Source organism: Acipenser ruthenus, chromosome 18, assembly GCF_902713425.1.
Source record: "Acipenser ruthenus chromosome 18, fAciRut3.2 maternal haplotype, whole genome shotgun sequence".
Lineage (NCBI taxonomy): Eukaryota > Metazoa > Chordata > Actinopteri > Acipenseriformes > Acipenseridae > Acipenser > Acipenser ruthenus.
The window spans coordinates 24,738,516-24,760,212 of NC_081206.1; the positions used below are offsets into that span (position 1 = coordinate 24,738,516).

Below are 21,697 nucleotides of genomic sequence, written 5' to 3' on the forward strand. Positions count from 1 at the left end.
TTATTAATCCTGTAGACTTTGTGTTTTCTATATAGATTAAACTGTCTAGATATCTAGCATCACCATGAGCCATTGTTAAGACAACTCTCCTCCCCTTCTTATCTGGCGCAAATAATACAGGAAGTGCTGTATTATACTGTATGCATAAAACTGTTACCTATATTTGTGTATCCTGGCATAACTCTGTGTCTTTTTTTTTTTTTTTTGTAAATGTTTTATGTTATTAAAATGAAAGCTTTGTGACTTAATATTCTATACACTTGCATTCCCAGCCCTCACTATATTATCACATTTAAAGAGAACCAGTATTTTGCTTGACCTCAATTTGATTCTGCCTAAAATGATAGCAGTGCAGGAGTGGCAAGAGTTTATCTGGTAATATGTCTCAAGATGTTTAATTTAATTTGAAGATACAGCTCCCGTTTGATTGGCAACTACAAGCAATATATTGTATTCATCTGTGAACTACAATAGCTCTAAAAATCAATAATGCAACTAGCTAAACTAGATATCAGGGAGTCTACAGAGATAAATAACACACACATAGAAACCAGAAACACTGATGCAGTCACTTTAAGGCCTCATCTGTAAATTGCCAAAGACAAAAACGTTATTAGCTGAGAAACATGGCTGTTAAGATTGTCTATCATTACTGCCACTCATCTGTTTAGCCACTTTCCAAATGTAGGATAAGGTTAATCAGCTAATGGATGACGAGAGCTTTGTCTAATAGCGAGTGCAGTAATGGATTGATGATGACCACATAGAGCACTGCACACAGGCAAAGAATGAAGAGTATTAAATAATTCACCCACACAATCTTTTCATTTAGTAAATTAACCTCCTGTTGACCTGGGGATACTTGGGTGCTATCTCAAAACCTTGAAGGAATAAAATCCTGGGTTTTCCACTTATTAAACTGTGTAAAAATGCCATCAGATTTAAGTTAGACTTTCCAGTTCAATGGACATAAAATGTGCCATTAAATATAATTTAGAAAAATATGAGACAGTGGTTACAATGGAATATGAAGTACATTTCTGACCACAGTAAACTACATATGTCATGCCTTTTCATTACAGCACTATGGAAACACTGTCCACTGTCCCCATATGATTTGGCATTTATTACACTTGGCTTATCTTTGCATTTACCATACCAACAGTATCTTACTTATTTTTTCTTTTGTTAGTAATTAAAGCTTACCATAGATGCTAGATTTACTCAGCCTTGATGTAAAGTCAAATACTGAAAATGGATATCGTTACTGATAAAAATGTATCATTGGAGAGTCCTAAGTTTACTATATCTTACAACACAAGAGGCAAAATATTTCCTAGAAAATATATTTATCTATAAGGGTACGTTTTAGCAAGCCTGAAAGGTTCAGAGGAGTACTGTACCCTCTTTTCAGTGTAACAACCTCCATGATTTTTCTGTGGCAAAACATATTTTTTTCTTTGGGGTTATAGAATCCATTGTACAACACTGGAATGCACTGCAAGGTTTCTGTCATTTGCACAACAAAAATAAACCTTCATCATTACAATGGTAACACATATGAAACAACTTAAGACTTCTTAAACTGTCCTACATTAAATTTCAGAGTTGGTAGTTTGGTAACTTTATTAGGTGCATCAGAAAAAAAAAAAAAGGATTCTGGATTATATAGTTTCGAGATAACACATTCCTAGTGAGAATGTGCAATGGACAAGAAAGACTTCAGTGTTTAAACTGCACACAATGGGATCCCAGATCCAGAGGCTCTAATCAAGAAATCATCAAACCATATTATTGAAGAAATGTAACATGTGGCCAGGAACACGTCTAGTTTCCAGCAGCAGTGTGTGGAAACTTAACAGTGAGCAGAATAAACTCACAACTCAATATAAAAGTGAATATCAAAGTTGAGATTTGTCAGAAGTTGAACAGCAGGACTTCTCACTATAATTAAAAAGACCAGAGATGGTTTACTTTACATATTATCCAAACTTCTAAAAGAAGCAGCAAGTCATTCCAGACTTTATCTAGTAACATTTAGAAGTAACTCTTATGGAAACACAACTTTGTATATTAAATAGCTCACCCTTTGTATTCCTTACAGTAACACAAAATATATTAGTGTTATTTCAAAAGTTGGCATTATCAAGTAACCAATTATTCTTATTTAATTTCTCGATTGTTCTATGTTATAAAGGTTTTGATTTGTTGCGGTTTCATGTCTTGTTGTTTCTGATATTCTTCCTGGCTAATGATGAATAGATTTTTGTCCTAAAAGTACCTTCAGTTTTAATGAATCAATAACATCACATAGATTTGTTCTAGTTCTATTGATCTAGTTATATGTGATTGTTAAGAAATTCTTAGTTATGTGTATGAAATCAATGTCTAATTGCAAATAAGTAATTGATGCCGTTTCCTGTGAACCCATACTGTTACTTTTTCTTAGAAAATGTGCTCTGGTGAAATCATTAGATTTTCCATTTCCAGCATCTTACTGCACTTGAACGGGTTGAAATAAGCCAGGTAATTACCTACTTGAGAGTGTTTCACATTTTCAGAAAAAAAAATGAAACTGAAAATGTTTTAGTTGTACCTTCATCGTGCAGCGGTAGCAATAGGAACTAGCCATACTCACCTCCAGTTTAGGGGGTGTATGTAGCATGTGCGGGGGCAGTGCCTATGGAGCTCTAAAGAGGATGGGCCACGCTTGATCGGTTGACCCATCTGCAACCCTTGGGCAGCTTAGGCTAAGAAGAAAAAAGTGAATTGAGAAATGTGAATAAAGTTCAATTAAAAGCAAGTTGAGTTGTTGCTTGCTGCAGCAGAGGGTGCCCGAAGGATAACATCTATACATGCAAGGGTGCAAGAATCAAAATAGCCTTGTTTTTGTTAAATCTGTAGAATGCATTCTGTTCCGTCTTCATTTTACCTATTTTAATACTGTTATATCTAAAAAAAATAATGAAAGGTAGTTTAATCCCATAAGATTCTATAGTGGTGGCCCCACCTTCACCCCCAAAAAGCTTTTCATAATCATACAGTAACCCCTCGCTAAACCGCACATGTTTGTCTGACATAAGGAGGTGTCGGGTTTAAAAACAATACAATAAAATCACACACATACATTTATAGTGCTCAATGCATTTTAAATGTAAATCATTGTACTGAAATAACTCTAATGTTACATTATGTAAAAATATAAATCTGTACAGTAGATCTATACAGTATACAGTACAGTAGTAAAATCAAATGAATACCTAGCGCACTTTCTTTTTACTTTAGCCTGTAGGCTACCGGTAACACAAAATAAATCATGCTGCTGCATTGTACACATTGGTGTACAATGTGAATAAAACATTATTGTTTTATTCATTTAATTTTTTTTAATTATCACTATTTTTAACTACCTAGTAGCCTAGACAACACACAATAGATCATGTTCCTATACAGATGTTCACAATGAGCTGGAGGGGTTAGTGCCACATGTGTGCAGTCTATTGCTCCCAACACATTGGGGAAAGCAGAAATTCCACTGAAATGTGTTTTCAAGGCTTAAAAGTACACCCTGCCTTTAGTGAAAATTAGGTACTTGGGTGTTCACCTCAAAAATGCATTGAGCACAACTAACAACGCAAGAGAAAAAGTGGACTGGGAAATGCCAGCAACAATTGCTACTGTTTAAAATGTGCTTTCAAAAGTGCTTAACAAATTGATGCAACTGTAAGTGTCGCATTGTCGGCAGCTTTAGTACATCTCATTATAATATTTGAGATTCCTGATTTGCACTATCTCCACCCCATTTTTGCACATTTATCCAGGAACGCCCATAATTACATATTCATCTAAGGTTGAACCGCAAAGAAAAACTGCTGCTGCAAAGCATTCCCTAAAAAGTCGTGAATAGCATTGCGCTTGTTTAGTACATTTCACCCAAGACTTCCGACTCGTTTGCATCTGGTTTGCAAATATTGCCACAGGTGCAACACTTTAGTACATCTACCCCACAGTGTCCAAAACCCAGCAGTATTTTGATAAAATGAGGTGTCTAGGGTCTCACTGTATGTCTGAGCAGTTCAGCTGCATGCTTCATCAATACTTGCTGGCCTTACTTTGTACAACAATAGAAAATCTTACAGGGAGAAAAATATATATTGCATTTCTGTAACAATTATATGCAGACCTTTTTGTTTTGTTTTGTTTTGATGTTCCACTGGCAGCTCTTCTAAACTGATCTGGTTTATAAGATATAAGTTAAAGCTTGAAGGTGAAAGTCAGGGACTATGTTACATAGACCCCTTTTAATAATATAAAGCATTCTGGGCGAGAGGATTTAAAAAAAAAAAAAAAAGTGTTACCTGCCTTACATCTTACTGCACTAATGCTATGATTGTGCTGTAGGGCTATTGTTAAAAAAAAGAAAAAGAACTATAGCAGACTGCCAGTTGTACTGTGCACATTATTAAGCCAGCCGCATATCGCAGCTGCATTCTCAGAGGGCATGGCTAGGCGCATGGCATATCAATTACTAGTTCTGCTCCTCTTAACCTTAGATATTTCAACCGTGAACAGGGCTGCTCTTTACAAATGAATTGACTGACAGTAGAAAACAAATCTGATTGTTATTGACAGTTGTCCTTTGTTTGTCTCCAAAGGAGACTTGGTAATTGGAGGGGGTTGTTAAAGGCCGACATGCTGGAAGAATCTTGTTTTATTTACAGTAAAGTAAACTAAAACAAACTGACAATGATAGCGAACACTGTATATACTAGTTACATTAACTATGTAATAAATGACATCAGAAGCTCATTAATAGATTTAAATATAAATAAATGAGTGTACCTCCACTGTATATATAGACCCAAAGATAATAGGATGGCTAATTGAATCAACCATTATAATAGTTGCAGCAGAAAAAAATCATATGTATAGAACTAACAATTCCCCACCATTGCAGATGGGCCAATCTCCAGTATGTGAGGGGGCATGCCCATCCAAGCTGTGGCCTCAGTTTTTTACCTTACCAATGTAAAATGTGACTTTGTTTTTTTGTTATTTGTTCTTTTATGTGAACCACTACCCACAGGCTGGGAACACCACCAGATAAGTTTAGCAGCTTATAGACAGCAGCTTTATATATCTGTATAATGAGGTCAATTCAAGTTACATTTTAACAACTCAGGTACACAGTTTTTCATTCCAGCCAATACATTTTCTCAGCTATCTCTTATTGTAAAAAAAAATATGTATCTAATTAAAATGAGGAGAATAAAGCTGCTGTTTTTTTGCTCCTCTGTGGCTTCTGCTTATCATGCTTCCTAGCTATTCCAGCAAAAATCGCATCTGAAAAGACCAATTGTGGAGCAGTGTTACAAGGATCAGCACCCAAAAGCCTGGATAGTGCTTTTGAACCCTTAAGTGGAAATGCTATAGAAACCATCTGATTTCACTGTAAACTGAACAAGGCTTTTATTCCATGATACAATCTCATCATTTTCCACTTTGTCATGCAAAACCTGAAAACCTCCTGTAAACACCATTGACAAATTGACAAATGCATTGTGCAATGCTATGTATGAAGGTACCTTAGAGGTTAAATCAAATAGCTCCACTCTCGTTTGCTTAAAGTCATGAGAAATAGCATGACATCAGAACTACATGGACTGTAAACCCATTGTGTCATACTAAAAATCCAGGCCAGTGAAATGTATCATACAAAAATTACATGACAATGGGGTGTCTTAAAATGATCTTTACATGTAAACAAGGCTGTGCTGCACAGGCTTCAGTGCACAATGCTTCAACCTGTTGGATTTAGTATAGAGCTCAACTATGATATGCTTCCTCACATAGTATTAGGTAAATGTATCCCTTCAAGGGACAGTACTGTATCTGTGTATTGCAGTTGTTCTTATGAAGTGGTAAGGTTAAGCAAAATACAAATAGGAGCATAACATTACTGTTTTTAGTTTTTTTTTTTATTATTAATAAACATTTTACTAAAGGAAGCAATTTGGATCAAGTTGCTTTGCAAACGAGTGAAATCCTCAACAGCCTCACTATACTACAGTATACACAAATAGAAAAATATGTACTGTAACTAAAAAAAAAGAAAAAACTTTATTGGCAAATGTTTGCATAGGCAGAATGTGTCCAGTCAATACCAGATACAGCTGAATACTTGATATGGAGCATAAAAGTGATACCAGTGCAGAGTTCACAGCAGAGCCCCTCTCTCCTGCATCTCAGCTGATAGGCATCTTGCTTCCAATATGCTGTTAAAAGCATTTAATCCGCTGGCCCTTTTCAGGCTTCTTTAAGTTTTTTTTCAGAACAACACGTAGAAGAAATGTTAGATTTAAACTTCACAACTGAAATGTTGTCTCCTAGCCCAATATGCAATGTTGGATCACTTGAACGCTACTTACACAAAGATGTGTATTAATGCATGTGAGGTTGTATGAGTGTTCATTATTCCTTATGTTAGTAAAAGTGAATAGTATAGTATATGTTTTGATCAGGCGCTGAAATCTCTTTCATATCATGAATCAACATTACACATAGGCATTTATATGTATAATATCCACTCCAAGTCACCTACAAAATTTACATAACTGACTGTGCCTAATAATGGATTTTTTTGCATATATTGATACGTATAAAGACAGACTAAAACAGTTGAAAATAGAAAGTAGAAAGGATATACATTGTTTTCAAAATCAATATTTACAAGACCTTTCATGTTTTGTTCTATTTTTGTTTTATTCCAAATACTGGTAATCAACATTCATGCCAAGTAGCATGGACACATACAATTAGAAGTTAATTATCTGAAATTATTTACATTAGCTAATGTAACATTTTCTCCTAGCCTCTAGTCTAAACCACTGTGCCTTGTTGTTAATGTATTTCCTCTGTCACGTTTTTAAATGTACTCATTATTTCTTGTTTTAGCCCTTTAGAGGTCCTCAGACTGAATGATCAGCTTATGGATCTAGAGAGGGCCTTTATTGATCCTTTGGGAATTTCCGGCAGACCATGGTACAGGTATGGCATCATTAAAGTATTCAACACGTAACGGTAGATTATAATGTCAAATCCAAAAAGAAAATTAAGAATATCATAATTCAGTTGCTAAATGAAATAATTGACAAACCACTTTCCACCAGGAGCTAAACTTCCCAAATTGCTGTTCTAGATAATATGATAAGCTGAGACAAACTTAGATCATTTAATACATTTTTGTATAATTGTGCCCTTGGGTTCTGACGGCATCATGATAGTTCTGCAAGTTATGTAACAACTGACCTAATCTTAAATTAGCTTTCAGAAACATACTTCTCATTATTGGATTTAAGTGGGTGGCATATAGTTAGTAATGACTCATACAGTATAACTCTTTTGATTATATGAGTTACTGGTATTCTGTAGACATCTTCTCAATGAAAGAAAAAAACATTCTGTGAAAAATCAATTCTCGTATCTTTAACAACAAATGTTACATTTGTATGTGCTTGTTTGCTGGTTGCTTGGCAGCGTGAGGGGTAAACAGCATTTGGCATGCTGAGCTCTTCTGACTTATCCTGCTTGAAGTGTCTATCAATTTTCCTGCAGGGAGCCAAGTTGCAAACTCAGAACTGCAGTGTGTTTATTTTCTAGCCAGGCTTTCCTGGAGTACTAATTCAATATGTATAAACTGGCAGAAACGAACCACCTACCTGTACCGTATCTCCTTGCTTTGAGGTGTGTGTGCTTCACACTACACAACTTGGATGACTTAAATGTCAAAGAAAGCTTTAAAGACACAAACTTGGTAACGACTTCTGTAAAAAAAAAAAAAAAAAAAGTGTTACAAACATAGATTACTTTTGCAAAGTTTAGTGACCCAAATATTTCAAAGTCCAGGTAAACCAAAAGCAGTGACATGTGGTGGGTGAAATGTCTGGGTAGGCATTACTGTCAGGCCACATTATTGGAAACACATTATATTATTTAAAATGCATAAAATACAAACCAGTATTGTTATATGGTACTTGTTATATTGCACAAAGGAGCACAATACCAAATTTAGCAAAAAACGCATTATACACTTTAAACAGTAATAACTGTTAATAAAAGGTTTGATTTTAGTTACGTAGTTATTCATAGATGAAATCCATGTGTTTTTCTAGAAAGGACACCTTTGAAAATGTCTTCAAAGTCTCGATATCCATTCTGACTTCCCTTGACTTAATGCAATGTTTAAAAATATAAAGCAATTTTTTGTTAATGATTAGTACTTATATCCAAAAGCACACTGATGTTGAGATCATATACCGTGCAATGGCTGGACAAATATGATTGACAGATAGACTATAGAGGTAAAGCGTCTATTTGATCAACAGGATTGCCGGCGTCTGCTTGGATTTCTGCCGAAAATGACGTATCACACAGATAGAACGAACAGAACCAAAAGCAGTCACAGCTTCAGCTTTTTTCTTCACTTAGCGTGCATAGAAGAGTAAACATGCATGCATACACACATTCTATCTTAATACATGGTAAAGAGAAGCTGCTTGAGAGGCAGCTTTTGTGGATATCGTGTTCCTCCGACACAGAGCTTGAGCATGTAAATGGAAAAGCATTATCGACTTTCATTCATAGACAGTTACACAAAAAACAAAAACAAAATAATAAACTAATATAAAAAAATCTTTTTTTTAAAAAAAAAATTATTTAAAATGTATGGTTTTCGTAACAGATTTTGACATTTCTTTAGCTACCCAAACGTCATTAGTGCCTTTTGAGCTGAGGATTAGCTGACAGTGCCAATACTATGTAAACAATTTGTTTTCTAGGACAGATTGGTCAAATGTCTAGAAAAGGTACTGCGAATGTATGCTTGTGAATGTTCCATTGGCCAGTGGAAGCATTATCAAACAATAGTGACATGTGGTTTATAGTTTTATACATTTATGTGTCAACTTTGCTGTCAGTAAAGTATGCGCTCACTCACTCCCACTGATTTTTTAAATGCTTCACTTATTTCTCCCTCAAGTGCTAAAGAGGTATTTTTATTGCAAAAGTGGAAAAGAATTTCCTGGATGACATACTATTCTGTTTCCATGGAGACTCTTAATTCTTCTTGTCCCTGCATTTAACTCACTTCTAATAGACTGTCAGCTGTCAACTACAATGACTATTAGTGCCTCCCAACAGGCAGTTCATACCAGGAGACAATAGAAACAGTGGTAAAAATGCATCTTGTCACCCAAATGTCTGAATAATCAAAAAATGTATGCTTTGCAAGTTGTTTTTAGTACATCTACACCTCAGGGTTAGGTTTTCTAAGATGGGCCAGTCGCAGCGCAAACATATCACAATTTGCATTTTCGTTGCTACACTTAAAGTAAATATTTTGTCATATGTACTAAGAGAAAATATGTTAATGAAGAGAGTCGCAATATACTAATTTAAATATTTGTTGCATCTTCTTAGCGAGATCTCTAGCATTTTACATTGCGAGAGTCGTACAGATCCTATACAGATGTTCACAATGAGCTGGAGGGGTTAGCGGCATATGTGTCCAGTCTATTGCTCCCAACACGTTGGGGAAACCAGATATGTCATAGAAATTTGTTTTCTAGGCTTGTAAGTACACCCTGATTTTAGGGAAAAATAGGCATTTGACTGCACCTCAAAAATTCATTGAGCACAACTGGCAATGCACAAGAAAAGGCGGATTGGGGAATTCCGGCAACAATCGCGACTATTTAAAACATGGTTTCAAAAGTTCTTAAAAATGTGTGTCACAATTGTCTGCCGCTTTCGTACATCTCATTATAATATTTGAGAACCCTGATTTGCACCCACCCACCTCCTATTGCAGAAACTGCAGCCACAAAGCATTCCCTAAAAAGTCGCAAATAGCATTGAGCCTGTGTAGTACATTTCACCCAAGACTTGCGACTCGTCTGCGATTATTGCGACAGGCGCAACACTTTAGTAAACCTACCCCTCAGTCTTTATCATGACGTACAAAAGGCATCTTTTTTTAAAATTATGTTGTTTATATATATATATATATATATATATATATATATATATATATATATAATTAAAGAACGACACAATGTGTCTTCGTCAGTTAGTTAATTATTATATATAAATCTACACAGTTAACTTATTTATATTTAAACTGTCCACAATGTCATTTTTTGTTGTTGTCTTTCACAGGCATGTCATTTTTTCTCCAAGTCTACATGACGCTTACGGTTCATCAAGTTTTCTTGGTCTCATGGATGCTTTATTTGATATTGAGAAAGACCAAGCCAGACGCTGGGAACAGGTTAAGAAGGAAATATCGGTGATTACATTCATAATCCATTCTGCGGCTAGCACCATGAAGGGTGTCAATGATATTGGTGGACTCTGAACCACAAATAACACTGCATCTTAAAATCACACTGGATTGAAGTATTTCATGATTATTGGAGTGTCCATAAAATGTAACTAGAAAAACAGGCAAATTTAGTCAGTGTGCTCGGCTGTTTTATATTAACATTGTTGTTATTAGCAACGACCGCTATAGATTCTATCAGTCAAAGCTCCAGACTTCCTAAGAGAAATCTTTTCTTTCTTCACAGATAAATAGGTACAGACTGTTGTTTTCTTCATGTTGTAGCAGAGAATACATTACCCTTATTTTGTTTGTTGAAGATTTTTATTGTATGTGAAGAAAATCTTAAAATGTAAAACAAAAAGGATATAACATTGTACATTAAAAACTGATTTAAAAAAATTATGTAATTGATACATCTTTTTATGTACCGTAATCCGATTTTTTTCAGTATGCTGGCTTAATATGGTACAAATAAAGTACAGCTGAGGACTGATTCAGTATGATTTATTTAGTGGAATGCAGGTTTATGATGGCATCGTAAGTATTTCCATTGATTCTGTATATTTAAAAGTTATTTAATTCTCTAGCTCACAATTCTGCATTTCAAAATCCCTAATACTAATAGGTTTAACTGACATAACATAATACATACAGTATTTGCAAAGCAACTGTCTATTACGAACAAATACCTGATGTGAAATTTAACAAGGTGATATGACAGTTGAAAATCACCTCAATTCATCCATCTAATCAATCATTTTCACATAATCTGAGAGCAATAATATTTACAGACATAATTCTACCTTTTGACAACAAGGTAATATACTTAACTAATTAGTATAAATATGCCATTGAATAAAGGAGCCCCCTACTAACTAGAATATTATTGTAATTATCATTTACTGTAATACTACGGGTACTAGTACTGTTATTGATAATAATAATAATAATAATAATAATAATAATAATAATAATAATAATAATAATACACCAAGGGATACCATTTTTAAAACCTGTTTGTGCACTAAAATTAAACATCACTTCATTAAGAATGTGAAGTTTCATTGTAATGTGAATGTCAACTCATGTTTCCACATCTCAATGTAACCAAGCTCAGATGGGTGCTCAAGCATCTTGTTACTCAGTAATCATGACTATTTACAAGGTAGTGCAGTAGAGTTCAGAAATGGGATTGTGTTGCTAGGTAAAGATAGAGCTCTTGCAGGGATCTGAAAGATACACTGTCAAAGGAAGGACTGACACGAACTGGAACAGCATGCATATTGGCAATGGTTTCCAGAATGAAAATGCAGCGTACTTATTTTAGAAACGCTTAGGTCTTTATTGGCCTTGAATGGCTAATACATGTATCAACAGCATGTACAGAATTAGCAGTGAAATGTTTAATCACAATTTGATAAGCAATTCTCCATATGCAAAAATGTAAGAGTGACATACAGACAGATGGAAGAACAGACAGACACCTTAACAACTTATGATAACCAATTTCATGACAATTAGTTCTCAACATATTATTATTATTATTATTATTATTAGTAGTAGTAGTAGTAGTAGTAGTAGTAGTAGTAGTAGTAGTAGTAGTATTAATTAATTAATCAATTAATTAATTAATTAATTAATTTATTAGCAGATGCCCTTACCCAGGGTGACTTACAGTTGTATACAAAAATATATATATTAAGAATTACAGTACAATTAAGCACAAGATACAAAATACAATGACTTCAGTCCTAATAAGAGCAAATACAAAACACAGTACATTTTGATATCGGGGCAGTTCAAGGGCAGATAACAGTGTTGACAGTTACATCAGGGTTAGATACGAGTGCAAGTGAAATACAAAATACCACAGATTGGTTTAAGTGCAGGATTAAATGCAGTAAAATAGGGATCAGATAAGTGCAAGTTAAAGTGCATTAAAGGCAGAGTGCTATATTGTACAGAAGGGAAGAGTTGAGTTTTACAGGTGTTGTCTGAAGAGTTGTGTCTTGAGGCAGCGCCAGAAGGTGGTGAGGGACTGGGCAGTCCTGACATCCATAGCAAGGTCGTTCCACCACTGTGGGGCGAGGGTAGAGAAGGTGCGAGCTCTGGAGGCAGGGGAGCGTAGAAGAGGTACAGCCAGTCTTCTAGTGCAGGTGGAGCTGAGAGGTTAGGTGGGGGTGTAGGGAGAGATGAGGGTCTGGAGGTATCTGGGTGCAGTCTGGTCAAGGCATGGGTAGGCGAGTACAAGTCTTGAAATGGATGCGAGCGGTGATCGGGAGCCAAAGGAGTGAGCAGAGCAGTGGAGTAGCTGAGAGAGGCAGAGAGAACACCAGGCAAGCAGCGGAGTTCTGGATGAGCTGGAGCGGACAGGTGGCGGACGCAGGGAGGCCAGCCAGGAGGGAGTTGCAGTAGTCTAGGCGGGAGAGTACCAGGGCCTGGACGAGGAGTTGTGTGGAGTAGTTGGTGAGGAAGTGTTGGATTCTTCGTATGTTGCTCAGGAAGAATCTGCAGGTGCGTGCTAGAGTGGAGATGTGATGAGAGTAGAAGAGGCAGGGGTCCAGGGTTACTCCGAGGTTCTTGGCTGAGGAGGAGGGAGAGAGCGTGGTAGATTCTAGAGGAATGGAGATAGAGAGATCAGAGGAGGGGGAAGATGAGGAGGGGAAGAAAAGAAGGTCAGATTTAGAGAGGTTGAGTTTGAGGTGATGCAAGTGCATCCAGGAGGAGATAGCAGACAGACAGGTAGAGATATGGGAGGGAATGGTGGGGTCAGAGGAGGGGAAGGAGAGGAAGATCTGAGCATCATCATATATCCAAACATTTCATCCACAGCAGCGGGTAATAATAAGGAATACCCCTAACTCAGCTAAGCAGCTATTAATCATATTGTGTAACTGACTGACCATTACAACACATACAAACGCACATACAGTATCACAACTGGCCAAGTGGACTTTATGTTATACAGACATAATCTGTTCTCAGAGAACAATTACTTCAAACAAATGTTATCAACAGTGCTACTGGAAACATTGCAATATACTGTGGGGAATTGTTCAAAACCCTTCTGTTTCTGAAGTGCTGTTATTTATAAATCTGTTTTTAAATATCTATGTTTCAAACAGAGGATAATGTCAGAAATAACAATATCAAGTTATGAAGTATAGATTGAACAATTAGTATACAATATATATATATATATATATATATATATATATATATATATATATATATATATATATATATATATATATATATATATATATACTGTTTTATATATGCATATATATTCCTATGTAGAATAAGGAGAACATACACAGTATGCATTAAGAAAGTAAGGTTTCCAAATATTCCTAAAGAATGATCAATAGACAATTCGTCGTATTTCTTCATTCAGAAAAAAATTCCATAGTTTTGCAGTCCTGAGCAACTTTACCTAAGACCAATTTACACTTGCACTACTTCAGGTCAATCACAGAAAGCTTGGCAATAAGGGCAGCATGTTAAAATACTTGAGAAATGGCTTGGCACTCTCGGTCTTGATTTTCTTTGGTAACGATTCCTTTAAAGAGAAGCCCCATGTGGCTCCAGGCTGCCTGTGCTTTCAATATGTTTTCCTTGCCTAGGTGACAGAGAAATTGCCCTCTCTTTGATGATCTCAGCAGTGTTCTGAAACACTTCAAAGGCAGTTGGTACAACGTTATGTTTAATGCAATATTAATATGTAAGTTAACTCTCAAACTTCAAATGCTTAAACATATCATAATCCTGTACTTGAGGTTTTCAAATTAAAATGTCTTTCCTGTTGCTATTCTATTTATTTAAACAACTGTGATCCTCTTTTTTTTCGTCACAGCCTGTAACTAAATGAATTCCCCAGAACTTTTAGTGAAAGGTTATTTTTTGACTGGGTATACATTTAGTCTAAACCAAATCATAACATCAAGTCTTTTTTTATGTTTTTCTTAATAACCCAGATGTTAAGAGTTAAAAACAATATGACTCAGCTGATAAGATTGCTGGAAAATGTAATTCCATGCCAAAATAAATACTATTGCCAGTTGGATGCCTGTCTTCCTGTCAGAGAGATAAGTACTGCATTATTGCCTTTTACTTTATTTCTAATTTGCTGCATGTTACATTGTAAAGCTTCTGGACAACATCTCAGAATCATGATGTACATTTCACACATCACTGAAGCGCAGCGTTAATTATTAATGCTTCTATTGTGCTATACAGAGTTAAAATAAAATATGCAAGAACAGTGTCATACAAAATGTCTTCCACCACTGAATCTCTGGCAGGGCTTAAATACACATTACATGCAGTATGATACATTCTGTGACTCAGACAACAAGCAATTAATGTTCACGAGGCAAACAAAAGACATTGGATTGGGAAACTGTGGGATTAATTGGGTCTAGATCTCCCAGCTGTAGATCTAAATCTGTTAAAAATATGGGCGAAACTTTGCAGACACAACTAACTGTGTAAGTCCATATAAACGTATTCAGTTCAATGCGGTGCTGGAAGTGCAGTATCTAGTTGTTATGCATCTGAACACCAAAGGGAAAATAGCAAGTTGTATTTGAGTGTGATAAAGCTTCAATTCCAGTACAGAAACATTCTTGAATCTTGTTCTCTGCACACGTCTTCTGTTCAAAGGAGGGCAAGGTCATAGTTGATTGTAAGATCAAAACATCAAGTCCAGAAAGGTATATGGTTGTAGTATAATCTCAAAATTGTTTCTGTCTTAGGTGAAATTGATTTTCATTAAGTCAATTTGACATTATTATTGCAGTGCAGCAAGATTATTCATTATTGGTTACAAGATGCGTATTATTGATTTAAAAAAAGAAATACGTATTTTCCACAACAAAAAAAAAAAGATTATTGTTTTTGGGAGAGCTGGTGGTTTCAAACTTCAAAATGGGTGGTTGTTTGTCCAAAGGGCCAAACTTCCAAAGTCATTATGGTAGTACGTTTTTATGCCATTTGTCTGATAGAGAACACCTATATGTTATTGGCCTGAAGTCGAGAGAACGGGAAAGGTAGTTTATCTAAATCCAGAGCATTATCATTTTAGTTTCATGTTTAATATATAAAACATTTTATAATCGTGTTATTACAGATGTTAATGATTATAAACAAGCAATAACAGTTTTTTAGAATGTTCACATAACATGGAATTGCTTTATAATATATTTTATAGCACATATGTAGATGCCCTATTAATTATTTATAACAGACTTTGACAGAGACAATGATTTGTGGTGATAAATCTCCCTCCCGACCTGTGAGGGTGCTGTGTAAAGGGAACAGAGTGCCCTGGACTGGATGGCCAGACAATTAATTCCCAGGGTTAGACGGAAGTCGGCCATCTAGAAAGTGGGCGGAGCTACTTTATACTAAATCATCGACCTGGAAGGGAAACGATGTGGCAGCCACGGATCGGAGGAGCAGTTGCAATCGTTAACCAAGGGGTCATGATTGATGGTATGTAAGGGGGCGTCGCAAGGTGATCTGTTCCTTTGTTGTGGTTAATGCTAACCTGGAAGGAGAACTGTATTGTGTATTGTTAGTGTTTTGTTTGTTTTTGTTTTGTCTAATTATACTCGTTGTTGTTATTAGACGGCTAACACGATCCGGAGCTGTCACTACAGGCCAGCACAAAACCTGGACAACACTGCACTGGTTTCATGATAAATTGTATTTGCACCATGAGCACTACAGCACTCGCTTTGGGCGCTGTGTTTGTATAGTGTGCGTGTATTTAATACCGTGTTTATTGTTTCGGGACAGAATCCCTAGGTTAAACTGTGTAGTACACAGCCTTGTGTACTACCATTCATTATTATTTACCGTTGTCAAGTGCCTTTAGATTATAAAATAAAACACCATTACACCATCTTTGTCTGTCTGTTATTGATCACCGCATCACTCCTACACCTGCACACTGCAAACCACTTTGCAAACCACAGACCCTTACAAATTAAAGTGTTACCTAAAATAATAGTTTTTCCGTCGTTATTATGTATTGTGTTTCAGTATTTAAAAAAAAGATGTTTATGTTTTTTTTCTTTTTTTTTTCTTTGAAGTGTTGTTTGAATTACATACCCTTTCCTGAACTGCTATGAACCAGGATGCATATTGACAGCAGCTTACAAAAAAGAGGCAATTATTCAACCTATTGTGTTTCTACAGCTGTTAAATGAATACACAATTCATTGTTTGAATTACAATGAATCCTCAGCATTTACTTAAATGCCAACAGATATGATATCACCGCCTGTAACTAAATGAATCCCCCAGAACTTTTTAGTGAAGGTTATTTTTTGGATGGGTATACATTTTATCAACATCAAATCATTACAGCAAGCCTTGATATGTCTTATATTTTTCTTAATAATCCAAATGTATTTTTGTCTAAATCAAATCATAACAGACTTTTGTATGTTTTTCTTAATAACCCAGGTGTATTTCCACAAAAAACATTCTAGACAGGCTTTTATTATAATTATAAGCATTAGCTTTTGATAAGAGTGCTTTTACAGCAGTGGCTGAGATTGACGAGCTCTGGCAAGAGCCCAGCACACAGATAATGTATGTCTAGCTACAAAGAGATACACTGATTGATGTTACTGCAACAGTCTGTACTTTCAAGATCATTTTGAAAAGTTCCTCTTGTGGGAAGTTTTCTCATTAAGCAGTTGAGAGTTTACTGCAGAATCACTTTAAACTTAATGGGATGACAAGCACTTTCTTTCTTCTTCAGCTCAGAAAGGCTAACTGGCAATCTAGCTTAATTTTAGACCAATTATTAACGGTAGGGTTGGTATAGAGATACCAGCAAAACATTATGCATTACTAAGAATTCTCTGTTAGTGACAGGACAGCAGCCTGCTTTTTTATTGGTGAATCTGTATGCTTTTAATGAAAAATTGTAAACATATACTGACCCTTTTTTGTATAATAAAAAAAATTGCTGCATTTTGATTGCAATTACTCACATATTAGCACATATTGTACTTTCTGTAGTTCTGGTATACGGTTATAATTAGGGCTTCTAGTTTTCGGGTTTTATTTTTGATCACGTGATGTCCCTTTAAACATATTTTGAGGTGATTCGCTTTCTTAACCAAACACTACTTACCAAAGGAAGTTGTTTCTTTTTACCCTCATATCTTGATTGAGTTAACAATCGACTTGCATTGATCTCACCTGATTCTATTTGAACCTGCATTGCATTCTGGCTCTAATCGCCACATTAATTTCCACTGTGTTTTTTTTTCTAGTAGTGTGTCGCTAATTTTAACAATCTGGTATTCAGTTAAGGCTTAACAACTATTAATTAAGGTTTAAAGGGAGGGAGAGAGATGGAAAATAAAAACTGAAAACTACAAGCCCTATAGTTATAATGTTCTGGAGGGTGATCATTTGGGGATGAGTTGGGGGTAATGCCAACATATATAGTTGTCTTCACCTGGCACAAGTGAGCTAAACATTTTGTTGGGTGACACGAGCGAAACTTCAACTGAACATGAACTTTTTATGTTCACTTGCTTCATCTGCTCATAGACTTATGAACAATTAATTTATGATCAGCCTGGTCCATAGGTGTATGGGCGATTTGAAGGCAATTAAACAGTGAGCCGGAGGACTATGATGACAATTTCAAAAACTTTTTGTTTGTACTACACAATGTGATCATGTAGCATATAATTTATAATTTAGAATGTAGAATTTAAATTTTAACAGTAGTACTCAAAAGCTATATTAATTTCCTGATCTTGATAAAAAAAAAAACAGCTATTCTTGCATTTCTGGTTGGCCACAGACAGTACCTGTCAGTCCTGAGGTTTAGAATTGCCAATGCCTAGCATAGTGAAACAGGTTCAGTTTCTGTTGGTTGTTATTCAAATACTGTACCAAGTTCTATACTGTAGTTTAGTTAATAAAATGTTAGCTCTGCAAGCTTGGTAAAAAATAATATTCAGGACACTGAATATTGCATCTTTTAAACTGTTCAGCAAAAAGCACTATGCATGTTTTTTATACTGCAATTATACATTTGCTACTGATAGCACATTTTGACAGGCAAACAAAAGCAAATAACTACAAAATTGCAAAACATCATATATTCATATATATATATATATATAATATATATTTTATAGCACATATGTAGATGCCCTATTAATTATTTATAACAGACTTTGACAGAGACAATGATTTGTGGTGATAAATCTCCCTGTGTGGATCAGGTGTTTAAGAGTAAACATAAACTATATGCAACAGATTACAAACACATTTTAGTATTTATATTTACACTTAACAATCGTTTGTCTACACTTAACAATCACCTCATAATTGATGTGAAGTGTGTTATTTGTGTGTCTAAAAATCAAGAAATCAAGTCTAAAACAATTCTAACAAACCTTAAAGTACAGTTTTAATCCGTTCCATAAGATTTATATTTACATATTTAGTTTTACAGCGTAACAAGAATGAAAATCATATTTTTATTCTCATACATATCTTTAAGGAAAATATTTTAATTTGATATACCATTACTATTCTTTTTTTTTTAAAACAAAAAAGAGAAAAATGCGGAATAAGGATAATGAGATATGATTTTGTTGGTGAAAACGTGATATTAGTCAGGAAAAATCAGACAGGTAATTATTTAGCATAATCATACATTAAACTACTTTTTTTCTTATAGCTATTAATTGTAAATAAGTTATACAATTATGTTGTTTTTATCTGATTTGTACAGGGTGATTTTAAAAGTACCATTGCTCTCCATTAGATTATCCCTGAACAAAGAAACATAAAATGAATACGTTTCCGGACTTGTAAGTGTGGAGGGATGAATGAGAGTGTCCTCCAGTAAGCGTAAAAATAGCTTTGATAATGATGCACCAGAGGCATGGCTTACAATACATTTAATGGAAAAACATCAAGGTTTGTAGCAGCATTATTGTTTTCAATGAGCAGATAGCTGATGTACACCCACCCTTATTGACATCAGCTTCAGCTCTTTCTCTGGCTGCTATTAAGCTGTTGTAAAGGCTGCGGGCAGAAAGAAACTTAAAAAATGATTTTACATTAAGTGGATTTTCTTAAAAGTAAAAACATAATAAGAAAACAGACTGTCTACTGTTATAAAATGTACCGTTTTATGCCATTTGCATTCAAGTTATAATAAATTGTGGAACAATGCAAAAGACAGCTTTTTTAGGAATACCACAAGAGTCTGTGTACAATATGTGATTTGGAAAAATATCTATCTAAACATTTAAAGTCATGTATAAATACTTTAAACTAATCACACTAAGCGAAATTATAATAGGCTGTTATTTACCAATACTGTATTACTGGTAGGTGAAATACATGGAATTGTTAGGTAGCAAACATGGGGGAATAGAAATGCGAGAAACATGCTATTATGCCCATCGTTTATTACAGACTATTATTGATTAGTTTTACTTTGTTGGAATAGTTCTGACATTTATTTGACATACCTTAATTAAGCATTGCTTTTCACCCTGCTCTATCACTAGTCTGCTTTTGAATAAAGATTAGCTTCTATGGGAGGCTGTGTGGTCCAGTGGTTAAAGAAAAGGGCTTGTAACCAGGAGGTCCCCGGTTCAAATCCCACCTCAGCCACTTAATCATTGTGTGACCCTGAGCAAGTCACTTAACCTCCTTGTGCTCCGTCTTTCGGGTGAGACGTAGTTGTAAGTGACTCTGCAGCTGATGCATAGTTCACACACCCGAGTCTCTGTAAGTCGCCTTGGATAAAGGCGTCTGCTAAATAAACTAATAATAATAATAATGGGTCAACCTTAATGTGGAGTTGAATGATTGCTAAGGTTTCTGGAGTATCTGTATCACAACAAGTGCTTCTCATGTGAAAGACAGAGCCCTGTGGTAGTCATGTGGCAAGTCATTTGCTTAGCACTTGTTAGGCCTAAAGCATGTGCTGCAAGTATAATTAGGAATCAACAGTTTGGAAGCAGATGTAATGCCAAAGGGACGTCTGAATGATTTATGAGATACAAACATGCATTGGAAAATAATTTTGCAGAAATAAGCACATATATAATATGTCTCAAGGTGTTCAAACACAAACACATTCAACTGGTGAACACATTTACAAATGACAGCTTTTAAAGAAGACAAATATTTATTATTATTTTGATTATTTAGCAGACACCTTTATCCAAGACAACATACAGAGACTAGGGTGTGTGAACTATGCATCAGCGGCAGAGTCACTTGCAAATACGTCTCACCCGAAAGACAGAGCACAAGGAGGTTAAGTGACTTGCTCAGGGTCACACAATGAGTCAGTGGCTGAGGTGGGATTTGAACCAGGAACCTCCTGGTTACAAGCCTGTTTCTTTAACCACTGGACCACACAGCCTGCTGTTGTCTCCCTTTGACACAAGTGAGCTAAACATTTTGTTGGGTGACACGAGCGAAACTTCAACTGAACATGAACTTTTTATGTTCACTTGCTTCATTTGCCCATAGACCTATGAACAATGAATTTATGATCAGCCTGGTCCATAGGTGTATGGGCAAATGAGGCAAGTGCCTGGTCGATTTGAACAAATGAAGGCAATTAAACAGTGAGCCAGAGGACAATGACGACACTTTCATTAAATGAGCCCTGGTGGAAAATACCAGACGTATAAAAGGTGGTGGTATTTAACTTGAATAAAGATCAGGTTATTAAAGATCTCAGTAGATAAGTGTAAGTTAAGCTTGGTGGCACATATTTCCTGCTGCTGCTCCCGTAAAATGACTACAAACAGAAATTGTGGTGACACTATTTAATCCAACGGAGCATATAAAGCAGAGAAATGAAGCTAATTTGATATGAGATATCTCTGATGCTGACGTTTGGCAAAAACAACATGCAGTTTAAAATGCTGAAGGCAGATGTGAGACATCTTACAGCAAACACAAGTCGGATCCAATGGTCATTTATATTTCTCATAATAGTGAGTGTGCTTGATTTATTGACTATTTATGGAGAACGCTTCCGTGACATCTTTTCTGGATTATGTGCAGCCAAGCCATCTGTTACTTGGTGGATGCAACCCTGCATGAAATAGCCTTGCATAGCTGTATATTAATATATACCTTGCACATGGTGTGACTTAGTAAATGTTAAATCTCAATGAAAAGTCACAGTTTCAGGGGTGACAGAAATTACAGATGCATGCCTCTAGGGGTCGTTTTAAAATCACCTCACTGTAGAAATCCATCTTGTAGAAGGAAAATAACTTTTTTGCTGGAATA

General features: G+C 35.5%; 1 protein-coding gene across 1 annotated transcript in view; it reads left to right on the forward strand.

The window, feature by feature from the left end:
• The window catches only part of LOC117963892 (N-acetylated-alpha-linked acidic dipeptidase 2-like), a 38,182-nt gene extending 27,345 nt beyond the window's left edge, over window positions 1-10,837 (forward strand). The window contains exons 6-7 of the mRNA XM_058991660.1: window positions 6,955-7,047; window positions 10,216-10,837. Of these exons, the coding sequence (XP_058847643.1) occupies window positions 6,955-7,047; window positions 10,216-10,414 (292 nt within the window). The 3' untranslated portion in view covers window positions 10,415-10,837. The remainder of the gene's footprint in view (window positions 1-6,954; window positions 7,048-10,215) is intronic.
• Window positions 10,838-21,697: the final 10,860 nt, after the last annotated feature.